At 36.0% G+C, this 22,428-nt stretch overlaps 1 protein-coding gene across 4 annotated transcripts in view; it reads right to left on the bottom strand.

The window, feature by feature from the left end:
- STAG1 (STAG1 cohesin complex component) overlaps positions 1-22,428 on the bottom strand; it is a 445,812-nt gene that overhangs the window by 253,462 nt on the left and 169,922 nt on the right. For all 4 annotated transcript variants that reach the window (XM_060196862.1, XM_060196869.1, XM_060196854.1 and 1 more), the window contains one exon: positions 12,406-12,502. In XM_060196862.1, the coding sequence (XP_060052845.1) occupies positions 12,406-12,502 (97 nt within the window). The remainder of the gene's footprint in view (positions 1-12,405; positions 12,503-22,428) is intronic.

The following is a 22,428-nucleotide window of genomic DNA, read 5'->3' as shown; positions in this document are numbered from 1 at the left end:
GAAGGTCAGATAGATAAAAGTGCAGTGGATGATGAGAACAGGTTGCCCCAATATATGCCACTTCAGTACATTCACTATTTCAATTAAAGTTACTGTAGATACAAAGTATATAAGACGAATACTCCAACCCTCTTTTGTGCTCTTGAAAGTTTAAGATAAATTTCTTTCATGAAAAAGAACCCTCCCTTAATGGAAGGAATACATTCTTTTTACCAGAGTTAGATGGGGGGGGGGGGGGAACAAAAATAAAAACAAAATTTTATGCTTACTTACTAACATCTAACAGCAAATCCATTTTTGTTCTTAAATTTTCATCTATAAAATAGAAAATCTACATAAACAGATCTCAGAGTACAACATCCTTTGGATATCCCCCAATACTCTTTCCACAGCAGTTAGAAGATTAAATTTGCTCTGTCATGTGTTAATTTTAGACATATTATCATGTATTTCAAAAAACCTAGGAAGAGGAAAAGGGAAATTTTTCTTCCCCAAGGTACCATTCTTATCAAACCATGGCAGGGGAACAGAATATGAAGAATAGCTCAATGTAGAGCAAGAGACTTTTTTAAGTCCAATGTTCCAAATTCCACTCTAGCTACCATATAGTTCATAGATGAATGAAACAATGGTTTCTGTTATAAATTCACTCTTTGAAACATGGGCACAAGCTATTAACATGAGTAAAGATTACTGATAGTCTTGATCATTTAGCTGGAAGAGCATCCGCCCCCCTCCTTTTATGCTGTACTCTGTGGAAGGAAGTCACTACATACATTCTACAGCTAAAGAATGAGAAATTATGCTTCATTTCCTTGAGAAATGTCTTAAATTACTCAAATTCTTCTACATAGAAAATGTCTGTTACCACCTGTTAGGCAAATCATTATATATATATATATATATATATATATATATATATATATATATATATTAAATCTTTATTGGTGGTTTAATGGTTTACAGTCAAAAGTAAAATACAATAGTTTGTACATGCATAACATTTCTGTTTTTCACATAACAATTTAACCCCTACTAGGTCCTCCTCTATCCGTGTTCTAGGACTCTCCCCCGTCTCCCTCCAGAGTCTTTTACTTTGGTGCAATACACCAACTCCAGTCCAAGTTCTGCTTAGTGCTTTCCCTTATGATCTTGTTTTTCAACTTATCTATGAGATAATCTCTTATTATATCATCCTTCTCTTTCTGCCTTATCTCACTTAACAAGATTCCTTCAAGCTCCGTTCAAGATGGAATGAAGAAGGTGAAATCACCATTTTTAAAAGTTAAGTAGTATTCCAATGTGAATATGGCACACAACTTAATCAGCCACTCATGTATTGTTGGACAACTGGGTTGCTTCCAGGTTTTAGCTGTTACAAATTGTGCTGCTATGATCATAGGTATACACAAATCTTTTTGGATGCTTGTATTGGATTCCTTAGGATATATCCCCAGGAGAGGAATTGCAGGGTCATAGGGTAGGTCCATTTCTCCAGACTGCTCTCCACAGGGGTTGGACCAATTTACACTCCCACCAGCAGTGCAGGAAGGTTCCTTTAACCCCACAACCTCTACAACATTTGTTGCTGCTACCTTTTCTGATGCATGACATACTCACAGGAGTGAAGTGGTATCTCATTATTCTCTTTATTTGCATTTCTCTGACAGTGACTTGAAGCATATTTTTTACATTTTGTATCTCTTCTGTGGTGAATATTTTATTCATATTCTCTCCCCATTTATGGATGGGGGCATTTGTTTTCCTGTTACTATTATGTGATGTATAGCATGTAAACCTACTCTTTGGGAGCTCTCTTTGTTTGGGAAGTGGTTTATTTTGCTGTGCAGACGCTTTTCAATTAGATCTAATCCTATTGGTTTATTTTTGTCTTCTTTGTTATTGGATTCATTTCATGAAGATGCTTTTAAAATTCAGATATAAAAGAGTTCTGCCAATATTTTCCTCTAAGTATTTGATAATTTCTGGTCTAACATCCAAGGGCTGTTGAAATCCTATTACTGTGTTGCTGTTAATATATTGTGTTTGCTCAGTCAGTAGATGTTTGATGTATTTAGATGGCCTCTCATTAGGTGCAAAGATATTAATAATCATTAAGTCCATTTGACTGACTGATCCTCTGAGCAATAAGTAATGCCTATCCCTATCTTTATTTTAAGGTTTGTTGTGTCAGATTGAGAATAGCTGTTCCTGTACTTTTTTGTGGTCCATTGGCTTGTATGATAGTTTCTATCCTTTCACTTTGAGTCTTTGTCTTGTTGAGTTAGGTGGGATTCCTGCAGACAACTTACTGTTGGGTTGTTTTCTGATCCATCTTCCTACTCTGTGCCTTTTAATGGGTGGATTCAGGCCATTGACATTTATTGATATTATAGATTTAAAACATTTTAATGCCATTATTCTGAACTTTTAGAGTGGTCTGATATATGGCATGTTTATGGTCATGTTGCAGTTACTTATTGGAGATCTTTCAGAACTTCTTGCAGGGCAGGCTTGGTGATAGTTGATTTGTTCAACTGTTGCCTGTCAGAAGAGTGTTTATGATTCCATATAGTCTGAATGACAGTCTAGCAGGATACAGTAATATTGATTGAAAGCCTTTCCCATTGAGCTCTAGATCTGTATCTTGCCTTATCTCTTCTGGCCTTTAATATTTGTGTGGAGAAATTTGCTGAATATTATGGGTTTTCCTCTGTAAGTGACTCTTGTGGCATTCAGTATCCTTTCATTATCCTTATTCCTTTTCATTTTTTATTATCCTTATTTCTTTTCATTCTAAATATGTTGTGTCTTGGTGTCTTTAAGTCTGGGTTAATTCTGTTTGGGACTCTCTGAGCTTCTTGAACCTTTATGTCTTTTATGTTGTCTAGACTGGAGAAGTTATCAGCTATTAAGTTGTGTAGAATGCTTTCTTCCCCTCCCTCTCTTTCTCCCTCTGGTAAGCCAGTAATGTGTATATTACTTCTTTTGAAGTCCTCCCATTTGTCTCTGTTATTGTCTTCAGTACCACTTAATCTCTTTTTGAGTTCTCTTCTTTGTTTTCTCTAATTCATCCTCAATCTAGCTAATCCTGTTTTCTGCTTCACTTATTTTGTTATCTCTACCCTCTGTTGTCTGCTGTATCTCAGCTATTTTGTTACCCTGTTCTGATACTGTCTTAGCTTGTTCAGCTAGTTGTGCTCTTGGCTATTTTGTCTTTCAGCTCTCTAGTTACCTCAAGACAGTGTTTTCTTTCAGAGTCTCATTTGCTGCTTCCTCATTTTTGATGTTATTACTTTCAAAACCTTTCCTCACTCCTGTGACTATTGCCTCAGTCAGTGTTTGGATGTTGTCTTCATTCTTATGTGCTTCTACCTTTGGGGCACTTTTGCCCTGGTTTATTTCTCCAATATTTCTTCTTGCTTTAACCATTGTATATGGTGTGTTATGAGGTCCCTCTCTCAGTACTATCCAATCCTCTACTCACTTTTGCCTGGATTGACTTGTATGTAAGTAAGGTACTTAAAGAGCTCACAGTTATGGAAATTAACAGTTGCTTCAATGGCATCTCAATCTCTGCGTTGAAGCACAATGGTTGTTAAACCCTCTTATGTTCTTTATCTTCCCTCCAGGCTGTAGAAGGCTGCAGGCTTTTAAACTATAAGTAGATTTCTTTAGCTTAATTACTTACTCCTAACCAAGAGATAAAACAGGATGGGGAAGAGATTGCACAGTGGTTATGCAAAGAGACTACCACACCTCAAGGGTTCAAATCCCCAGGCCCAATTTAGCTGCTCTGACAGTAGCCAGAACCAAGCAGCCCTCCATGGCCATGTGAGTTTCTATAAAATATATATATATACATATACACACTCTATTTGTATTCCATGGGTTCTAAGGCAAATATTTAATGTGTATGAATTCATTGGAAAAACAATGTGGAAAGACTCCCACTATACAGCCCCACTTCCAGACCACTGGGAGTGTATGTCTATACCTGAGTTGCCTGATCAGGTCTCTGCTGTCCCCCTCTTCATCCGTCCTGCCCTCACCCTCAATATGCCAGTATATGGCCTGCCTGCTGTTGCTCCAGCCTCCAAGGACAGTAGCACTGGAGACTCAGTTTCATTTGGTGAGCCTTACAGGTTCCTTTCCTCCCTTCAGCAGTCTATTTGCTGATAAAACTCAGACTGGAGGTGGTGCCTCAACTGGCAAACTGTCGGACTGTTACCAGTCGCTCCTGAGTAAATATGGACTTTTAGCCATAGGAATCTCTCCTTAGGCTCCTCTCTGTCCATGAGCCACATGTGTTTGTACTCACCTGTGAGTTGGTGGTTTCCCAAAGTAATTCTATTATTGTCTTTTGCATTCTCAGTTGATCTTCTTTGGTATTCCTAATTGACTGGGGAGAGGAGAGATGCAGCTGCTGGAAGTATGTAGCTCCGCCTCTATCCCACCCTTCTTTCCTTTCCCCATTCAATTATTTATATCAGCAAGGACCCAAGAATATTTGAGTTTTGTCTATAACCTAATTTTATTAACACTTATTCTGTTACTCATATGGTTATAAATTTGATCACTGAATACTGTGTCAGGTATGTCCTTATCCTATTGACAAGCCATGTATCACTGTTTTCATCGAGTATTTAATTCAGACACTATGAAATGCTATAGGGTTCAATTTTATAGACTCTTTTCATTTCTAAAATCTAGTATTTCTTCAAGAAGTCCTGATTAGTTTAGTGAAGAATGGAATTAGAAACCAAGTTCTAGGTATCAGGAGCAGCTACTAGTTCATTCCTAAGAGGATGTCATTTATTTTATAAGTTCTCAATTGAAAGCACAAGAACATGTATATCTATGAATATTTCTGCCTATAGTCACATGTAGCTATATTAAACAATGTGAATTAATGCCTTCAGCTTCACTACCACACAGAATAAAAACATGTTCTTCTCTTGATTATTAGCAATCTCCTAAGTCAACAGTTAAAACATAATTTCCTCCACTGATTATTTTATTTTCAACTCAAATCTTCTGCAAAATTCTAAGGAATAGATTCTAAGGAATTTCTAAGGAATTCTAAGGAAATTCTAAGGAAATTCTAAGGAATTTCTCTTTCATAAAACCAACTAACCTTCCAAACATGGGGACAAGCCATTAACATGACTAAACCTTAATCCCTCCCCTTCTTGAAACTATTCTATTGGGGCATTAATGGATTACAGTTCTTTAGTACACATAAGTATAATTTCTTTTCTCTCTCTCCCTCGCTTTTTCGACCAGGATTATATTGGGGCTGCATTTCTGTACTACAGATCCAAGATTCCTGATGGATATTTTTTCATTGATTTTTTTTCTTTCTATACTTATTTGATAGGACAGAGAGAAATTGAGAGGAATGGGGAGATAAAGAGGGGTAGAGAAAGACACCTGCAGACCTGCTTCACCTCTTATTAAGTGTTCCACTTAAAGGTGGGGAGTGGGGGCTTGAATCTGGTTCCTTGTGTATGGTGGTATGTACCTTTAACCAGGTGCACCGCTACCCTCTATGGATATAATTTCTTATCTCCCACGGATAGGTATCTACAAAACACTCTTATCCCCCAACACAGGTTTTTTCCCACCATCAATGCATTAGGACCTGAAAGTTCACCTACCCTCAGCCTTCCCTCCTCCCCATAAAGGTTTAGTTTGTATTTCCCCTTTCTGCCTTTATTTCTTAAGTTCCACCTATGTGTCATAGAGTTTGGCTTATATCATGAGGTAAAGATGAAAAAACAAATCAATCACATTGATAAGAACAAAACATTAACACTTCAAGCCTAGAAAAAGTTTTTGGAAAATAATGCATCATGATCAAGTTAAATTCATTTCAAGAATGCATATTAGATGTAACACTAAAAGAACAGCTGTAGTCAAGTATATGGGTTAGAGAGCTGGAGTGGGGGAAAGGGCTTAAATGGTGCAGAAAGGTTCACAGGGCAGTGAAACTATTATGTTCCATGTAATAAAGATGGATACATATAACACTATGACTTTATCAAAATCTCTACTGATTTATAACAGAGAAATCTAATATAAATATGGAATTTGCTTATACACAGTACTATTTTACTGTAAGTTCATCAACTCTAACAAATGAAGTGGTAACAAATATACCACATCAACTCAAGAGAAAAGGGAATATAGGAAATCAATTTAAAATTTTTCACTTAGTATTTTTGTAAACCTAGGGGCTAGGTGTGTAAACCTGGTTGAGTGACCATGGGGGGTTCAAGCCCCTGGCTCCCATATACAAGGGGGAAAGTTTCACTATTGGCAAAACATGTTGCAGGTGTCTCTCTTGCCACTATTAATTTCTATCTGTCCTATCAATAGAAGAAAAAATAAAAAATGTAAACAGGACTGATAAAAGCTATAAAATACACTATATTTTCAAATACCTACTCTAGAGATAAAAGCTTTTTTTTTTTTTTAAGGATTATCTATTTTTACTGGTGGGATTAGTGGGTTATAGTAAAGAAAAAATACAATTGTTCATATATGTGTAAATTTTCAGTTTTCTGCACATTCTAAACCTCCTGTACCAGATCTTGAAAGCCCTCCTACTCACCTCAGAGTTCTTTAGTATAATCGACCATACCCAACTTTCATAAGGTTTTGTTTCTTAAGATTTACTCCTTATCAAATATGTCTATAAAGAATCCAGAGAACCATTCCTTTATTTACTTATTTCTTTTTCTTTTCTTTTCTTTCTGCCAGGATCTTATCTGCATGGTAACACCACTCTCTACAATTTTTTTCTTTCAGGATGAGAGGAGAAAGAGAAGCAAGGAGAAAAAAAAGCAGAGATACTATAGTATCTCTCCACTGTTCATGAAGTCTCTCTCATTTGCATGGTGCTCCCATACAGTGAATAGGGGCCTCAAAATTGGGTCCTGAGTACTCTAGCAGGTAAGCTACCTCTTGATATCCTCCTTCCCCGCCTCATTCTTATACATGAGGCACTTGAGTTCTAATTGTGAACCTAGGCAATGCAAGTCCTGTGTTCTAACAGCTCACATTTCACCAGCCACCAGAAATAAAAGCTTTAGTAATGGATATATAAGACCTTTTTACTCATGTACCAAAATACCCTATATAATTCTGAGGAAAAATGAAAATCCAAAGAAGCTGACAAAATAATCATGATCAAAGACTCAATTTTATAAAAATGTATATTCACTTACCATAAATGTCAAGTTATAGTTCTCAATCTTTACTTTCCCCTCTCAAAAAATAGATCTAAACAGTGAAAGTAGGGGTGGGGAGCTACTCGCATTGGTAAGGATGATACTAAGTATGTTAAGGAATATTATATAGTACAGAGAAATTTCCCTTAAAAAACCACAAACAAACAAACAAAAAAACCTATCAGCCCAAAATGTCAAAATTGTCAAAGCTGTAAAACACTGTTATATATATTCAATAAATTTCATACACAATTCCAGTAATTTCTGTAATGGAACTAACCAAAGTAATATAGAACAATGAAAATTCAAAGGACAAAATATTTTCTACTGAAGTAACTCTTTAACTGGACCAAATGCCAAAATTGAAAGCCAGAAATCTCTCTCCTACAAATAGAAACTTAATATATGCCAATGGCATAGAACTAAAGGATATAGCCGAACTACAGTATTCAGTTCCAGAAGAACATTTAAATCTGCAAGGCTGAACCACATAAAGTAGACAGCTTTGTTTTTTTGTGTTTAGTTTTGTTTTTAACCAGCTCAGCTCAGCTCAGGCTTATGGTGGTGTAGGGGATTGAACCTGAAACTTTGAAGCCTCAAGCATCAGTCTCTTTGCATAACCAATATGTTATGTCCCCTGCCCAGTAGAAAACTTTTTTTTTTTTAAGAAAACAGAGTATCTTCATGATCAAGATATAAAAAATTTCTCATGGCTTAAGAAAAATGAAGGGGGAGGAAATAATAAATTTGAGAACACGTCAGCTAAGGAAAAAAGAAAGGAAATTATGTTCAACAGCTGGGGAAATAGATGGTAGAATAAAAAATTTAAATGCCTGAGGCTACCAGTACAATCCCTGACACTGCATGTACTAGAGTGATGCTTGCCTTCACTCTTAAACTCAATATATCTCATGAAAGGAAAAAAAAAGAAATTATGCTCACCCATTCATTCAATAAATATTTACAGATGCTGAGAATGTAACAGATAATTAAATAGAAAAATCTTTTAATTTCAAGTGATAATTTAAAAAAATAAGAGTGGAAAGTGGGAGATATTTAAAATAAATGTAACTGACAAAAATACTCCCCAAATATCCTACATATCAGTTAACAAAAAATTAACATCTGAATAAGGTAATTAAAAGAACAGATCAAGCAGTTCATCCTAGAAGAAATTCAAATGGCACGTGAAACAATACACAATATTTTTTTAATCAAATATTTTTATTTATTTACTACTAGATAGAGAAATTGAGAGGGGAGTTAGAGAGGAAAAGAGACAGAGAGATATATGCAGTCCAGTTTCATCACTTGTGAAGCTTCTTCCTACAGGTGGGGACAAGAGACTTAAGCCTGGGTCCTCGTGCACTGTAATGTGTGCAGTTAACCAGGTGCGTTACCATCTGGCCCCAACAGTACTAAATCACCAAAGTAGTTGATATAAGAACAAAACCCTAAAATGATATGTCTAAAACCATCCAATAAGGAATATTATTCAGAATATGGAGGCTAGGTCATCCTGCTCTGCCACTCAAAACTGGTCCTGAAATGAGGGCAGCTGTGATCATGGACTGTGAGCTAAGACTAACAGAGGCTTGGAAGTTACATAGGCTAATGCATTAAATGTGTATATGGATCCTGGGGAAGCTTAATAGGGTAAATAGTTATTTTTATTTATATACTTTCTTCAAGTTTGGGAGCTACTCTCTACCCTAATCCAGCTTTCTAGCCCTATTCTCAACTCTGACACGAGAGAGAGAGAGAGAGAGGGGGGGGGGGAAGAGAGAGGGAAGAAAGGTCATGTGCTCAAGCACTGTTCGTGAAGCTTTCCCCCTGCAACTGAAGACAAGCGGCTTGCCAACTTGTCCTTACACACTGGCTTGTGTGTGCTATATCAGGTGTACCACCATCAAGTCCCAAGGTTATTTTTAAACCACAATAAACAAGATTGTTATTTACACAAATACTTTGTAAACTAAAACAAGTACAGTAGCTAAATATATACATATTTATGTTTATGCTCCATACTAGAATTGGGATGTACCCAAATATATATTTGAATATATGTGGATAATATTCTCTTTTTTTTTAATCCTCCAGGGTTATCACTGGGACTTGATGCCTGTGCTGCAAATCCCCTGCTCATAGCAGCCGCCCCCCCCCCCCCTTTTTGAGTAGGAAAGAGAGAAATTAACAGGGGAGGGAAAGACAGAGAGAAAGAGAGACAGAGAGACACCTGCAGATCTGCTTCACTACTTGTGAAGCAACCCCCATGCAGGTGGGGAGCTGGGGGCTTGAACTGGTATCCTTAACCCATATCCCCGTGGATAACATCTTTATCATGCATAACAGCAAATGTATTTTACATTTCTGCCTTTAAAATTTTTTTTTAATTACATTTATTTATTTTCCCTTTTGTTGCCCTTGGTTTTTATTGTTGTAGTTATTATTATTGTTGTTATTATTGATGTTGTCATTGGATAGGACAGAGAGAAATGGAGAGAGGAGGGGAAGACAGAGAGGGGGAGAGAAAGATAGACACCTGCAGACCTGCTTCACTGCCTGTGAAGTGACTCCCTTGCAGATGGGGAGCTGGGACTCCAACTGGGATCCTTAGACTGGTCCTAGTGCTTCACGGCATGTGTGCTTAATCTGCTGCGCTACCGCCCAACTCCCACATTTCTGTCTTTTAAGCTAACTCAGGATTTACTCCTATAAATGTTTCACATGGAAACATCATGGATACTAGACTGGTATGATAGGATGATCAAAATTAAATCTAAAGAAGCTTCTCAGTAGTTTTACACTTGTTAAAAAATACAGTTGGGTGGCTGGAAGATCACTCAAATGGAAATGTAATCTCAGTCCCTTCTTTGTCTCTCTGAGATTGCAGTCACAGCTTCACCTTGGAAGTTGTGCCCTCTCTACCCAATGGATTACCGCTCCCCCCCCCCACCACCAACAGCTTCTTCAATAATGTTTCAAAAGCATCTTTTCTACTGCTACCTTTTCTATTTCATTGACACAGACTGTATCCTATTATTGCATATTGATGTAGTCAGTCAGTATATTTCAATGGAGGGTCCAAATGGCAGACAAAATTCACTCCACATAATTCAAATGAGACTTTAATGGCAAATACACGTTTGAATACAGTTAAAAAGAAAACAAAGTATCATGAAGGAATTTAAGATTACTAAATTAGGAAACCAAACCGATAACATAGGATCATAGGCTCAAGAATTTAGCTGAGAAAATAGTGATCCTAAAGCAAATGGAAGAGGGGTTGTCCAGATTTCTACTTTTCATTTAGGACATGATACTCAAATTTGAAATGTCATTGAGGAGAGTGCACGTTTGAACCAAGACCTGGGAAAAAAGTTTTTACTAATTTTATCTTCCCAGCAGAAAGTTAACATTTTAATTTATATGTGGAAAGATTTGGTAAATTATCAGACAGACAAGTAACACAGTAAGAAGCAGTAAATTCTACAGAGGTAAATGGGCAACAGGAGAGCTTTTGGCTTTCTTGCTTTAATTTTTGGGACCATGGAAATGAGTAAAAAAAAAAACAAAACTACTTGTTCTTTTAAAATCAAAATCCACACTAATAACTTAGGGAGATTAGGTAAGAATAATGTAAAGCACATTGTTCAGTGCTTGCTTTGATTACTAAAAACTAAACTTGTTTTTCTTCTAACAAGCTTAATCTTTGACACTCGTTATCAGTGTAATTCAGGCCCAACTACCTATGGCAGAGAGTGTGTGACCCTCATATCTTTAGCCATCTTTCTCCTCCTCCTTTCATTCACTCTCAGTTTTAATCACTTACTTCTCCTAGTCATAACTACACAGAGATATATAGTCAGGATTAGATCAGAAGCCCTTCTTTGTTACACACTGTCCCATCAGAAAGACTGAGGCATGCTTGACTCTCAACACAATTGACTGACTACAGAATATGGGTTATCTAAAAAAAATGCACTAAACCCTGTATTCTATATTTTCCAACATTGAAAAAAAAAGATCAGAGTACCTGATACAAACAGTTTGGCACACTGATTATTAGTTAATAACTAATAAAATAGTTATTAACAGTAACCAGTTTTACCACTTTGCTGAATTATTGATTGGTATGTTTCTCTCACTGCCCTTTGCACTGAAGTTTCCTTTCCTCTGGAGCTTCGCTTGTATTTGTTCATGCTTCTTCTCTTTATACCCTGCCATGTGATACTGCCTCTGCTGACTTCATCTGAATCAATACAACCAGTGTCACCATATCAAGTTTCACTTTGGACTGTAACTAGAGATACCAAGCCTGAGATGTCAAGTCTCCAAGTCCAATACTCTGGTGTGACCTTTCCCAACACATGGCACTCCCTAGTTCCATTTCAAATGGCACATTCTCTAACAAACATACAGAACCTAGATATAGAAATGGGCCTAATGGACAGTGTACATGTGCACATATATCCATAAATTATAGGAGTCTATATACTTCAAAGTAAGAGTGCTCAATAGTCTGCAGTGAGTAGACTTAGACTCATTAAGTACAGCAAGTAGAAAGACCTAAGTACCTAATCAAATATTTACTACTTAGACATAGAGACCCTCTTCTCCTACCTCCTACTTCTGATGATTTTTTCAAAGGTATATGATATAATCTGTATACAATTATCTATTATAGAGAAGAAAAATAAAATTAACAATATTCTATTACTATGAAATTTCCTACTTTAAATTATCAACAAATTTCTGATTTGATTAGAAAACTTAGCAATCAGACACATGTTGCTATAATAAAGTTATTTTAATTTTATTACTTTAACTATAAACTAAGGACCAAAATAATGACAAGGATACAAAATAATGTAAGCTTGTAACAAGACCATTTCTAATATTGATTATACATACTAATAACACCAGCAAATATTAATTACAAAGAATTATGATCTAGAAACTCAATTCAATGTGAGATTTCCTTCAGAAATCTACTTTATAGAAGTAAAACTGAACCAGAAGAAGATGGATGTTTTTAATAATATATTTTTCTCTATCATAAAAAGATTACCACAAAATCTGAGCAAGAACTGCATAAGATTAAGAATAGGTGAAGTGATACTGTTGGACTAACAGGATCAATGTGTATCATTAATCCAACATTCTGTACCTCGACATCCTGAACACTGGATAAAAAAGTTGATTAAATCCAGAAGTGCGATGTCCCTGTCTTGTTTATATGATTCAATCCAGTCATCCACCACGGACTGTAGGAAAAATAAAAAATAAAAACTTAAAAACATTATGTAATAGCAAATAAATGTCCAGAAATGGCTGACCTGTGTGTCTATTTATAAAAGAAAACTACTTACCTGAAATTATTTCTCCACAGTCAAATAAAAGTACAGAGTCCCTCAATTATAAAAGCAATTAAAAAGTGAGTTAGAACATTTCAAAGCTATTTCCTAAATAAAGTGAAATACAAAGCTATATCTACACCAAACCCATGAATCCCAGCATTATCTATAGTCAACCGAAGACACTAATACTTAGCACTTAAAAAATGTAGAAAAAGAATTTCCTTTATACAGTTTTAACTTTCTAAATATCAAAAACCCCAGTCTACAATATATATATATATATATATGCATTTTTATCCAGAAATGGATTAATATTCAATATAAAGAACCATGTCAACTTTATTAATATATAATATTATAATACTTGACATGTTTTTGAAATTCATATATCTAGCATCTGCATTAGTGATCAAGTTTTTTTCTTTTTTCCCAATAATTTATTTTTAATGAAACACAGAAAAGGTAGATATACATACTGACTGACTGACCAGAGCATGGTTTAGTTCTGGCATATACTGGTGTTGGGGATTGAACCTGAAGCCTCAGAGTCTCAGGTATTAAAATCTACTTAATAAACATTATGCTATCTCCATAGCTCTTGACATAGTTCAATCACATCTGTATCAGTAGACCACATCCATTCTATTACCAATGGACATGTATGATTTTATTTTAGGGTTATCACAAAAGTTTTAGGAACATTGTCTGTTCAATACACATTTTTCTGATACTGAAAGATTCTTTTCTCTGCATGTATACATAGTTGAAATCTTGTAAAACAGAATGTTAACAAATAAATTTTCAATATGAAGAATGATGACTGTCATGAAGAATTTCTATTATATTTCAACAAATTTTAACTCATCAATACACTATACCACATAAAACTGAAAATATCATACAAGAGGCAAAAAAAGGTGAAAAGGAATTAACAGAATTTACAGGAATTAAAGGATCTATCAAAACAAAATATATGTATTCACTGAGTCAGAAAAGTCAGGAAGAAAAAAGGCAGAAAGTTTATTTAAAGATGTAATCACTGGGAACTTTCCAAAACCTAAAGATAAGTTTAATTTGGGTATCAAGATTCGTAAGGCTGAAATATTACCCAAAAATTTCAGCCCAACATATTTTTCTCACAGATATTTAAAAATAAAACTATCTAATGTCAAAATCAAAGAGACTGTCAAAATAGCAAGAGAAAGATTCCTTCTACAACAGAACACTGTGCTATCAATTGGCATCCCTGCAGAGACCTTATAAGTCAACAGAAAAAGGGGTGGTACAATCAAAGCACCAAAAGAAATTGCCAATATTCCAAGAAGGGTATCTGTGGGTGATTTCAGTTTTGTGAAAGTCACAAAGTATACTACAAACCTACACTTAACTAGTCTATTCCTCCTTGTCTATTTCCTGTATAGGTACATGTAGAGTAGTACTGTACTGTAGACTTTATAAACAATGGTAAACATTATAAACACTGTATCATTTACAACAATTAATTATGCTTTTCTAACTTTTTAAAAACTATATAATTATTTTTAAAAAGTAAAATTTTGTTAGAACATAGGGAAGACAGCTCATCAAGCAGACTGCCAGCATAACCATGTATAGGGATAGGGTTTCAAACCACATGGGGGCAAATGGCACTAGAGGGAGCTCTACAAAAAAGTGGAGTGTCCCTTTTCTGATATATATTTTTTATTGTCATTATTTATTGATTGGCTAGAAACAGCTGGGAATTGAGAGAAGGGGGAGATAGGAAGAGAGACACAAAGACACCTACAGCACTGCTTCATCACTAGCAAAGATTTCCCCCTGCAGGAGGGGACATGGGACTTGCACCAGGGTCCTTGTGCTCAACCAGGTGTGCCACCACTCAGCCCCTGGATTCTCTCTTTTCCTCTGTTTAAAAATAAAAAGAATGAAAATGTAGGTACAGAAGATGTGAAATTGTACTGTGCTGAAGGGCCCAGTACAGCAATAAAAGAAAAACAAACAAACAAAAAAAAAACCAAGAAAAATTTAAGGCGCAAATATATTAGCCTAAGCCTATACAGGATTGGGTTTATCATTAACACTATTTTCCACCTCTACAGTTTGTCCCACTGGGACAACAACTAGCAAGGAGCTAGTTACTCTGTTTGTCTTATTTTATTATTTTTTTTGTCTCCCCTGAAGCACCTGCCTCTAGCTCTTTTGATGAAGTATCACATTTTCAGAAATATGAATTATTTCCATTTCATATCAGAGATTTACATGTGAGTAGATAATACATGGAAATTCTTATTTTTTTATATTTCACTTATTTTATTATGATAGAGACAGAAAAGGGGTGAGAGGGGGAGAGAAACACTTGCAGCGTGCTTCACTGTTTGTGAAGCTCCCTCACTGCAGGTGGGGAACAGGGGCTTGAACCTGGATCCTCATGCATGGCAACCAGTACACTATAAATTACTGGTTGAGCCACTGCCCAGCCCCTTGAACACTCCTACTAATGAAATTATTTCCTTGTTGAGGTTCATGTTTTTAAACTTTTGAAGGAGTTTATTGAGGTCTGCAAAAGCTTCTACTAAACTTTTCACTGGGGACTTCCTTTGACATTAAAATTGGCTATTAAAAATGGTGATTTCACCTTCTTCACCCCATCTTGGATGGAACTTGAAGAAATCATGTTAAGTGAGGTAAGTCAGAAACAGAAGGATGAATATGCAGACGTTGAAAAACAAGATCAGAAGGGAAAACACTAAGCAGAATTTGAACTGGAGTTGGTGTATTGCCCCAAAGTAATGGGGTATGGGGGAGGGTTTAAGTCCTGGGAAATGATGGAAGAGAAGGACCTAGTGGGGGTTGTACTGTTATGTGGAAAACTGGGAAATGTTATGCATGTACAAACTATTTTATTTTACTATTGACTGTAAACCACTAATCTCCCAATAAAGAAGTTTAAAAAAATGATAAACAGGATGTGTATGTGGTTGCTGTGACGTAAAATACTGTATTATTAAGATGGCTCTGATGTCAACAGGCAATAGTAATTTTAATCTATTGCTGTATATGGGGTCTACTATTGATCAAAACATCATTATGTGGTATGACTATATATATAACATAAGAATCTTAACTCAGACAAATAGGAAACAGAATGCTGACACCAGGGAGTGAAAGTGAAGAATACAGTGAGTTAGTGTCATGTGGTACAAATATGCAATTACAAGATTAATAGACTACGGAAGCCAGCATATACAGTGTGGTAAATATACTTATTAACACTTTCTGAATCTTGTCAAGTGAGCAGATCTAAAATGTTCTTTTTGGATTAAGAAATTAAAATAAAACTCAGCATACGAAGTATATACCACTTAAAAAAAAGTGACTATCAAGACTTAGTCATAATGGTCAATCACATATGAGCTGTTATTAAAATATAGAAAGCAAAACATTTATTACAAAGATATAGGGGCCAGACAGTGGTAGAATGGGATGTTACAAAGTAAAAGGATCCTGGTTTAAGGCCCTGGTCCTCACCTGCAGGAAGCTTAAGGAGTGGTGAAGCAGTGCTGTAAGTCTCTCTCTCCCCTGCCTCTCAATTTCTGTCTCTATTCAAATAAAAAATAAAATAAAATAACATAAAATCATTACAAATATAAAATTGGTGTTAAGGCTTTGGATATGTGGAATTCTATCACTCTTAACAATCTACTTGTTACATTTTTAATTTCAGAAAGAGATGGAAGACCTTGAAAAAGAGACACTGCTCCACCATTCATGAAGTTCTCCCTGGGGTGTCATGGATGGTGAGCATATGGTGCTAGGGATTCAAACCTGGGTCCTCTACCAAATAAATTATCTCCAAGACCAAACACAGCATTTGACAAGCTCTATTATTGACTCAACAAACATGCATAAATAATAGCATCAATAGTTATAGGATACATATGATTTTATTACTTAGTGCTGGGGACTGAACCCAGGATTTAATGCATGTGAATTACAGTCTCTTACCCCCAAGCCACCTCTTTGACTCAGTTTTTATGTGTGTTTACATGTGTGTTTTACTCAATTAAATTTATGTGTGTTCGCAAGAGTGAGACAGGGGGAGAGAGACAGAGAATATGGGTACACAAGCTTGCATGAAAAACACCAATTCACCATTATGGAATTTTATTTGTTTTTTATATTTTGTTCATGTGATCAAAGCCAAGATCTTATTTGTATATGGCCCAAAATTTACGGTGCATTGCTTACCTAAGCCAGAATAAACATGATTTTACAGTATGCATTGAACAGACACCAAAATTGGCAAAAAAAACAATTCTCTGAAAAGACAATATCCCAAATGCCATACAATATCCCAAATGTTTGTTTAATGGTTTGAAAATATTTTAAATTATGTAACAAAAATACAGTGGCAGATAAAAGTGCTTTAACAGAAAAAATTATGGATTCACATTAAAAAGCTCTAAAGTAGCAAACTGAAAAAATATTTGAGAGGAAGAGGGATGAGGGAGAGGGTGAGGTCAGAGCAGCACCCTGGCATATGTAGTACTGAGTATTAATGTTTGCCAATGTTTGGCTTTATTACTGCTCCAACCCCCAAGGCCACTAAGCTAATGATTTAATATCCCAATTCACATTACATTTCAACATGGGACAACCTCCTTTAAGAAGTAGGCAGAGATATACAGTATAATTCCATGATTATCAGAAAGAACATTTCTGGTAATGCCACAATTTAAGAGAGTACATCTAACACACAAGTTACAACTTTAGAACATCTTTATCTTTATCCTTTAGGCCATCTAATTCACAAGCTACAGTCAAATTATCATTCTGAGAACAAAGCTAACAGTGGCTCTAATAAAAGTCTTTCAAGTTTGATCCTGAGAAATCAAAATTTAGTTGATGGAGAAAGAACATTTAGAAAATGATGGGAAAATTAAAAAAAAAAAAATCCACAACACAGCATCACACGAGAAATCTCTCTTAAAGAAGTGTCCCCATTTCACCAGAGCAAGAGGCTTAAACCCAGGCAAAAGTGTCTGCTCTACCAGGTGAGGCATCTCCTAACCTCATGGGTTGGTGGACATTGTTAGATTTTTGTTAAATTAGGTCTGGAAGCAGTACACATTACTTTGGAAAGTATTTTACTGACAAGAACTTGTTAACTAATCAAAACTAGACACAAGGGAGTGGAGACATTAAGTCTGTTTACCAACATCCTCCCTAAAGTTTCTCCACTATGAAAGAAGGATAAATAAATGTTGGGTAAGTGACAATCACTACTAAAATCTGTTTCTTTGGCTATAGAAGTGATCTTTTTAAAAATTAAATTAAATTAAATTTATTTTTACTTTTTTAAACCAGAGCCTTGCTCAGCTCTGGCTTATAGGTGGTGAGAGGGATTGAACCTGGGGCTTTGGACCTCAGGCTTGAGAGTCTGTTTGCATAACCATTATGCTATCTACCCCCACCTTAGAAGTGATCTTTCTAGATAGAAAAAAAAAGACTCATCTGTATAGACATTAAAGTAGATTGTTTCATTGAGATCTAAAAACCATGCAATTTAAATGTCTACAAAGAACTGCCTCTTAAATATGGCACATGCATACAGTAAAACAAACTATGACAAATGAAATGTATTGATGCATTAGTATTAGTACTCTAGAACTTAATGAGATATTATGTGAAAAGTGAGATGACTTTGACTCTTTTAAAATAAATCATGACTTTCTCTCTCTCACACACATTATATATAGTCTTCTATATTAAGTATATATATTTATATGCACACACATATATGTAGTGTAGAAAACTTTTCCTACTACACCAACAGTTTACACTCAATTAATTCCAAAAAATTTAAACCTAGAATTTTACAACAAAGAGTATCTCTGGGTAGTACCAGATCCTCAATGAGAAAAATGTTAATAAGCAGCAACTATAATAATGGATATATGATAGTGGACCAATTATCTAGTATATTAGTGAGCCTGCAGTATACCATTTGGACTAGCAGCCTCTGTTTGTTCTTACTACTACCAGAACTTAAACTATAATATTCATGGAGAAATCAGCATAGAAATGAGCTTGGAGCTCAGGTGAACTAACAAGAGGGCAAAAGCCCAGAATCTGGAAAGCAAAGATAGACAGATTCATAACTAAGGTAAACATTATATCCCTGATCACTTCCAGACAACCTGGTAAAGATGTCTTCAACGCAGTTGACTCAGACTATGCCTGCTAACTGCCACCTGCATGAGCACCACCTCTGCCAGGCCACCTGCTTTGGGTCTCTTGTATATGAGCTGGCTATTGAGCTCAGTCTGCTCTCAGCTCAACCTGTGTTTGTTTAGACTGCTAGGTTTCAGACTGCCTTGGATCCAGGTAGGCTCCCTGTTGCCTTCTAGGTTCAGTTCATGCAAGTTTCAGCCCATACCTGGTATACCTTGCTGGGTTCAACTATACATCCTATTAATCACATAGTAAATACACCTGTAATACTGGGCCAAGATAGCAGCTTGAAGGAAATTTCAAATACAAAAGATCCAAATAAACATCTTAGTGAGTTCAAATTGAGCAGGAATTTGGAGGACTTCCAAAAGATTCAGAGAAAAGAAGAAATTTATCAATTTTTAATAGGGGGCAGGCAGTGGCATACCCAGTAGAGTGCACAAGATACTATTCACAGTACCCTGCAAGAGGTGTGTGGGGAAGAGAGTTTTATGAGCTATAAAGCAGTGCTGCAGGCCTGCTCCCTGTTTTTTTATGGGAGTGGGGGAAGGCTGAACCAGGAGCAATGTATTTCTTTTGCAGGCACAGAGTTTCAAAGATAATCATGGTGGGAGAAAAAAATCATAATAGTAATCAGAAGAATTAAGAATGCAGCAATGGAGCTATAAAAATAATGAAAAATCAAAATCACAGCAGAGAACATTAGCAAGAAGAGACCAAAGATCAAAGTGCAGAACAAAAAGATAAGATGGAATTTCTCCCCAACAACCAAAAAACAAACAAAAAAATTATGTCATAGGAGTAATTAGGAGGGGGGGAAAAAGAGCTGAAATATGAAGAAATTTTAGCTGAATTGTTCACTAAATTAAACGGGGACAGAACCCCAGAATCAAGAGGCTAGAAGTGTTCCAAGCAATAATGAATCGTAACTTAAGTATTCCAAGACAAATAATGGTTAACATGGAAAAGAACAAAGACAAAGAGATAATCCTGAAGGTTTCCAGACAAAAGTAAAAAGTCACCTAAAAGGTAAGACTGCCAAGATATATCCAAAATTCTGAGTGGAAAAGGCTCCCAACCAAGAATATTTATTCTACTTGGTTGTCAAACAGGCTTGAAGGAGACACGTAGTATTTCAGACAAGCAATAGCTAATGGAATTCATCATCACTAAGCCAGACTTCTAAGGTATTGAATATATTGAAGGGAGTCACATGATATTAAAAAAAAAAGAATAACTTGTGTGTGAGGGGAGTGTTGGGGGGGGAGAGAAGAGCTAGGTGTGGGCAGTGATATTATAGATTTTGGTTGAGATATCCTGGTGATCTGGTAATAAGTGGTGGTGGTATAAGGTATTTTGAGGAGGTGAAAAAATATACTTTGGAAACACAAACTTGTAAAATAAAAAGTTACTATAAAATAATATAAAATTGTGGCCCAGAGGTGGCACAGTGGATAAAACATTGGATTCTCAACCATGAAGTCCTGAGTTCGATCCATGGCAGGACATGTACCAGAGTGATGTCTGGTTCTTTCTCTCTTCCTATCTTCCTCATGAATAAATAAACTCTTTAAAAAATAATAATATAAAATTAACTTTCTTACAAATTAAAACCATACTGAGATACCACCTCAGGAGAATGGCCTTCATCAACAAAACAGGAGCGGATAAGTGTGGAAAAGGATATAGAGAGAAAGGAACACTGTTACACTGTGGTGGGAATGCATACTGTAACAACCACTACGGAAGATAGTATGGAGAATCCTTACACATATAAATGGAAATAGCTTAGGACCCAGTAATTCATAGAATCATCTAAAAGAGAAAATAATACTAATTCAAAGGGATATATGTACTCCCATTTCACAGCTGCATTATTAACAATAGCCAAAATATGGAAGCAACCAAAATGTCCTTCAACAGATTGACTGGATAAAAAAAATTATGGGAAATATACTCAGTGGAGTACTACTCAGTAATAAAAAACAATGATATTGTCTCCTTTGTGATAAAATGGATGGCACTTGAGAAGATTATGCTTAGTGAAGTAAGTACAGAGGTAAAGTACAACTACAGGGTGGTTTCACTCATATGTGGAATTTAGAGAATTGAACATACAAACTTGAAACAAAAAGCCAACTCATATCTAGATTGTAGGAAACTATAGTGGTTATCTAGGGGAGTGAGGGATGAAAGGTGGTAGGCAGGAACACAAACATTTTGGTGGTGGGAAAGGTGTGAAATTATAATCTTATAACTCATTGTTAACATGTATATAATGTATATGTGACATGTCAAGGAGAAAATAGATTTAATACTTCAAGATCTCTAACTGCCTAGACCATAGCTCTCTATATAAATATATTTTTTAGCCTAAGCATTTAATAATTATTTGTAAACTGATCAAACTCTTGACTCTGGGCTTAAATTGTTCAAGAAGCTCTAAAAACTATCTATATAGAGTTTTTAAAAAACATCTAAGTTGGGAATAAGGTGGTGGTGCAGTGGTTAAGTGCACATGGCACAAACAGAAAGGACCAGTGTAAGGATCCCAGTTCGAGTCCCAGGCTCCCCACCTGCGGGGGCGGGGGGTGTCACTTCACGAGTGGTGAAGCAGGTCTGCAGGTGTCTTTCCCCCTCTGTCTTCCCCTCCTCTCTTGATTTCTCTGTCCTATCGAACAACAAGGATATCAAGGACAACAATAATAATAACCACAACAACGATAAGACAAGGGCAGCAAAAGGGGAAAAAATAGCCTCCAGGAGTAGTGGATTTGAGGTGCAGGCACCGAGCCCCAGCAATAACCCTGTAGGCAAATAAATGAATGAATGAATAAATAAATAAATAAATAATCCAGGAATTCAGGCAGTAGTGCAGCGGGTTAAGCGCACATGGTGCAAAGCGCAAGGATAGACGTAAGGATCCCAGTTCGAGACCCCGACTCTGCACCTGCAGGGAAGTCAATTCACAAGCAGTGAAGCAGGTGTGCAGGTGTCTGATTTTTCTTCCCCCCTCTCCGTCTTCCCTTCTCTCTTGATTTCTGTCCTATCCAACAACATCAACAATAACTACAACAATAAAACAACAAGGGCAACAAAAAGGAATAAATAAATAATAAAAAGGGGGGAAAACATGACTTTAAAATAAAATAAGCATTAAAAAAAATCTAAGTTACCTACAATCTAATGCCAGATATATCAAAATCATATGGCCTTGTCAGTATCTAAAATAAGGTGCTCTCCAGATACCTCTAAAAGGCACAAGGCATAGTGAGGCCAAATATACTACTGTAGATGTCAACCAATGGATATTCACAGAAAAACAAACCCCCAATTAACTGTGTTATAATAATAATAAGTAGTTATTGATTTTTTAAACTTTCTTTTTTTTTTTTTTTAAAGTATTTATTTATTCATGAGAAAGATAGGAGGAGAGAAAGAACCAGACATCAGTCTGGTACATGTGCTGCCAGGGATCGAACTCGGGACCTCATGGTTGAGAATCCAGTGCTTTATCCACTGTACCACCTCCCAGACCACATAAACGCTTTCTAAGACTATAAGAAACCATACTCATTCTCATTAGGATCCTCATTTCT

This window comes from Erinaceus europaeus, chromosome 1 (genome assembly GCF_950295315.1).
Source record: "Erinaceus europaeus chromosome 1, mEriEur2.1, whole genome shotgun sequence".
Classification (NCBI taxonomy): domain Eukaryota; kingdom Metazoa; phylum Chordata; class Mammalia; order Eulipotyphla; family Erinaceidae; genus Erinaceus; species Erinaceus europaeus.
Note: the sequence above shows the minus strand (reverse complement) of the source record. Positions and strands in the feature narration are given on the sequence as shown.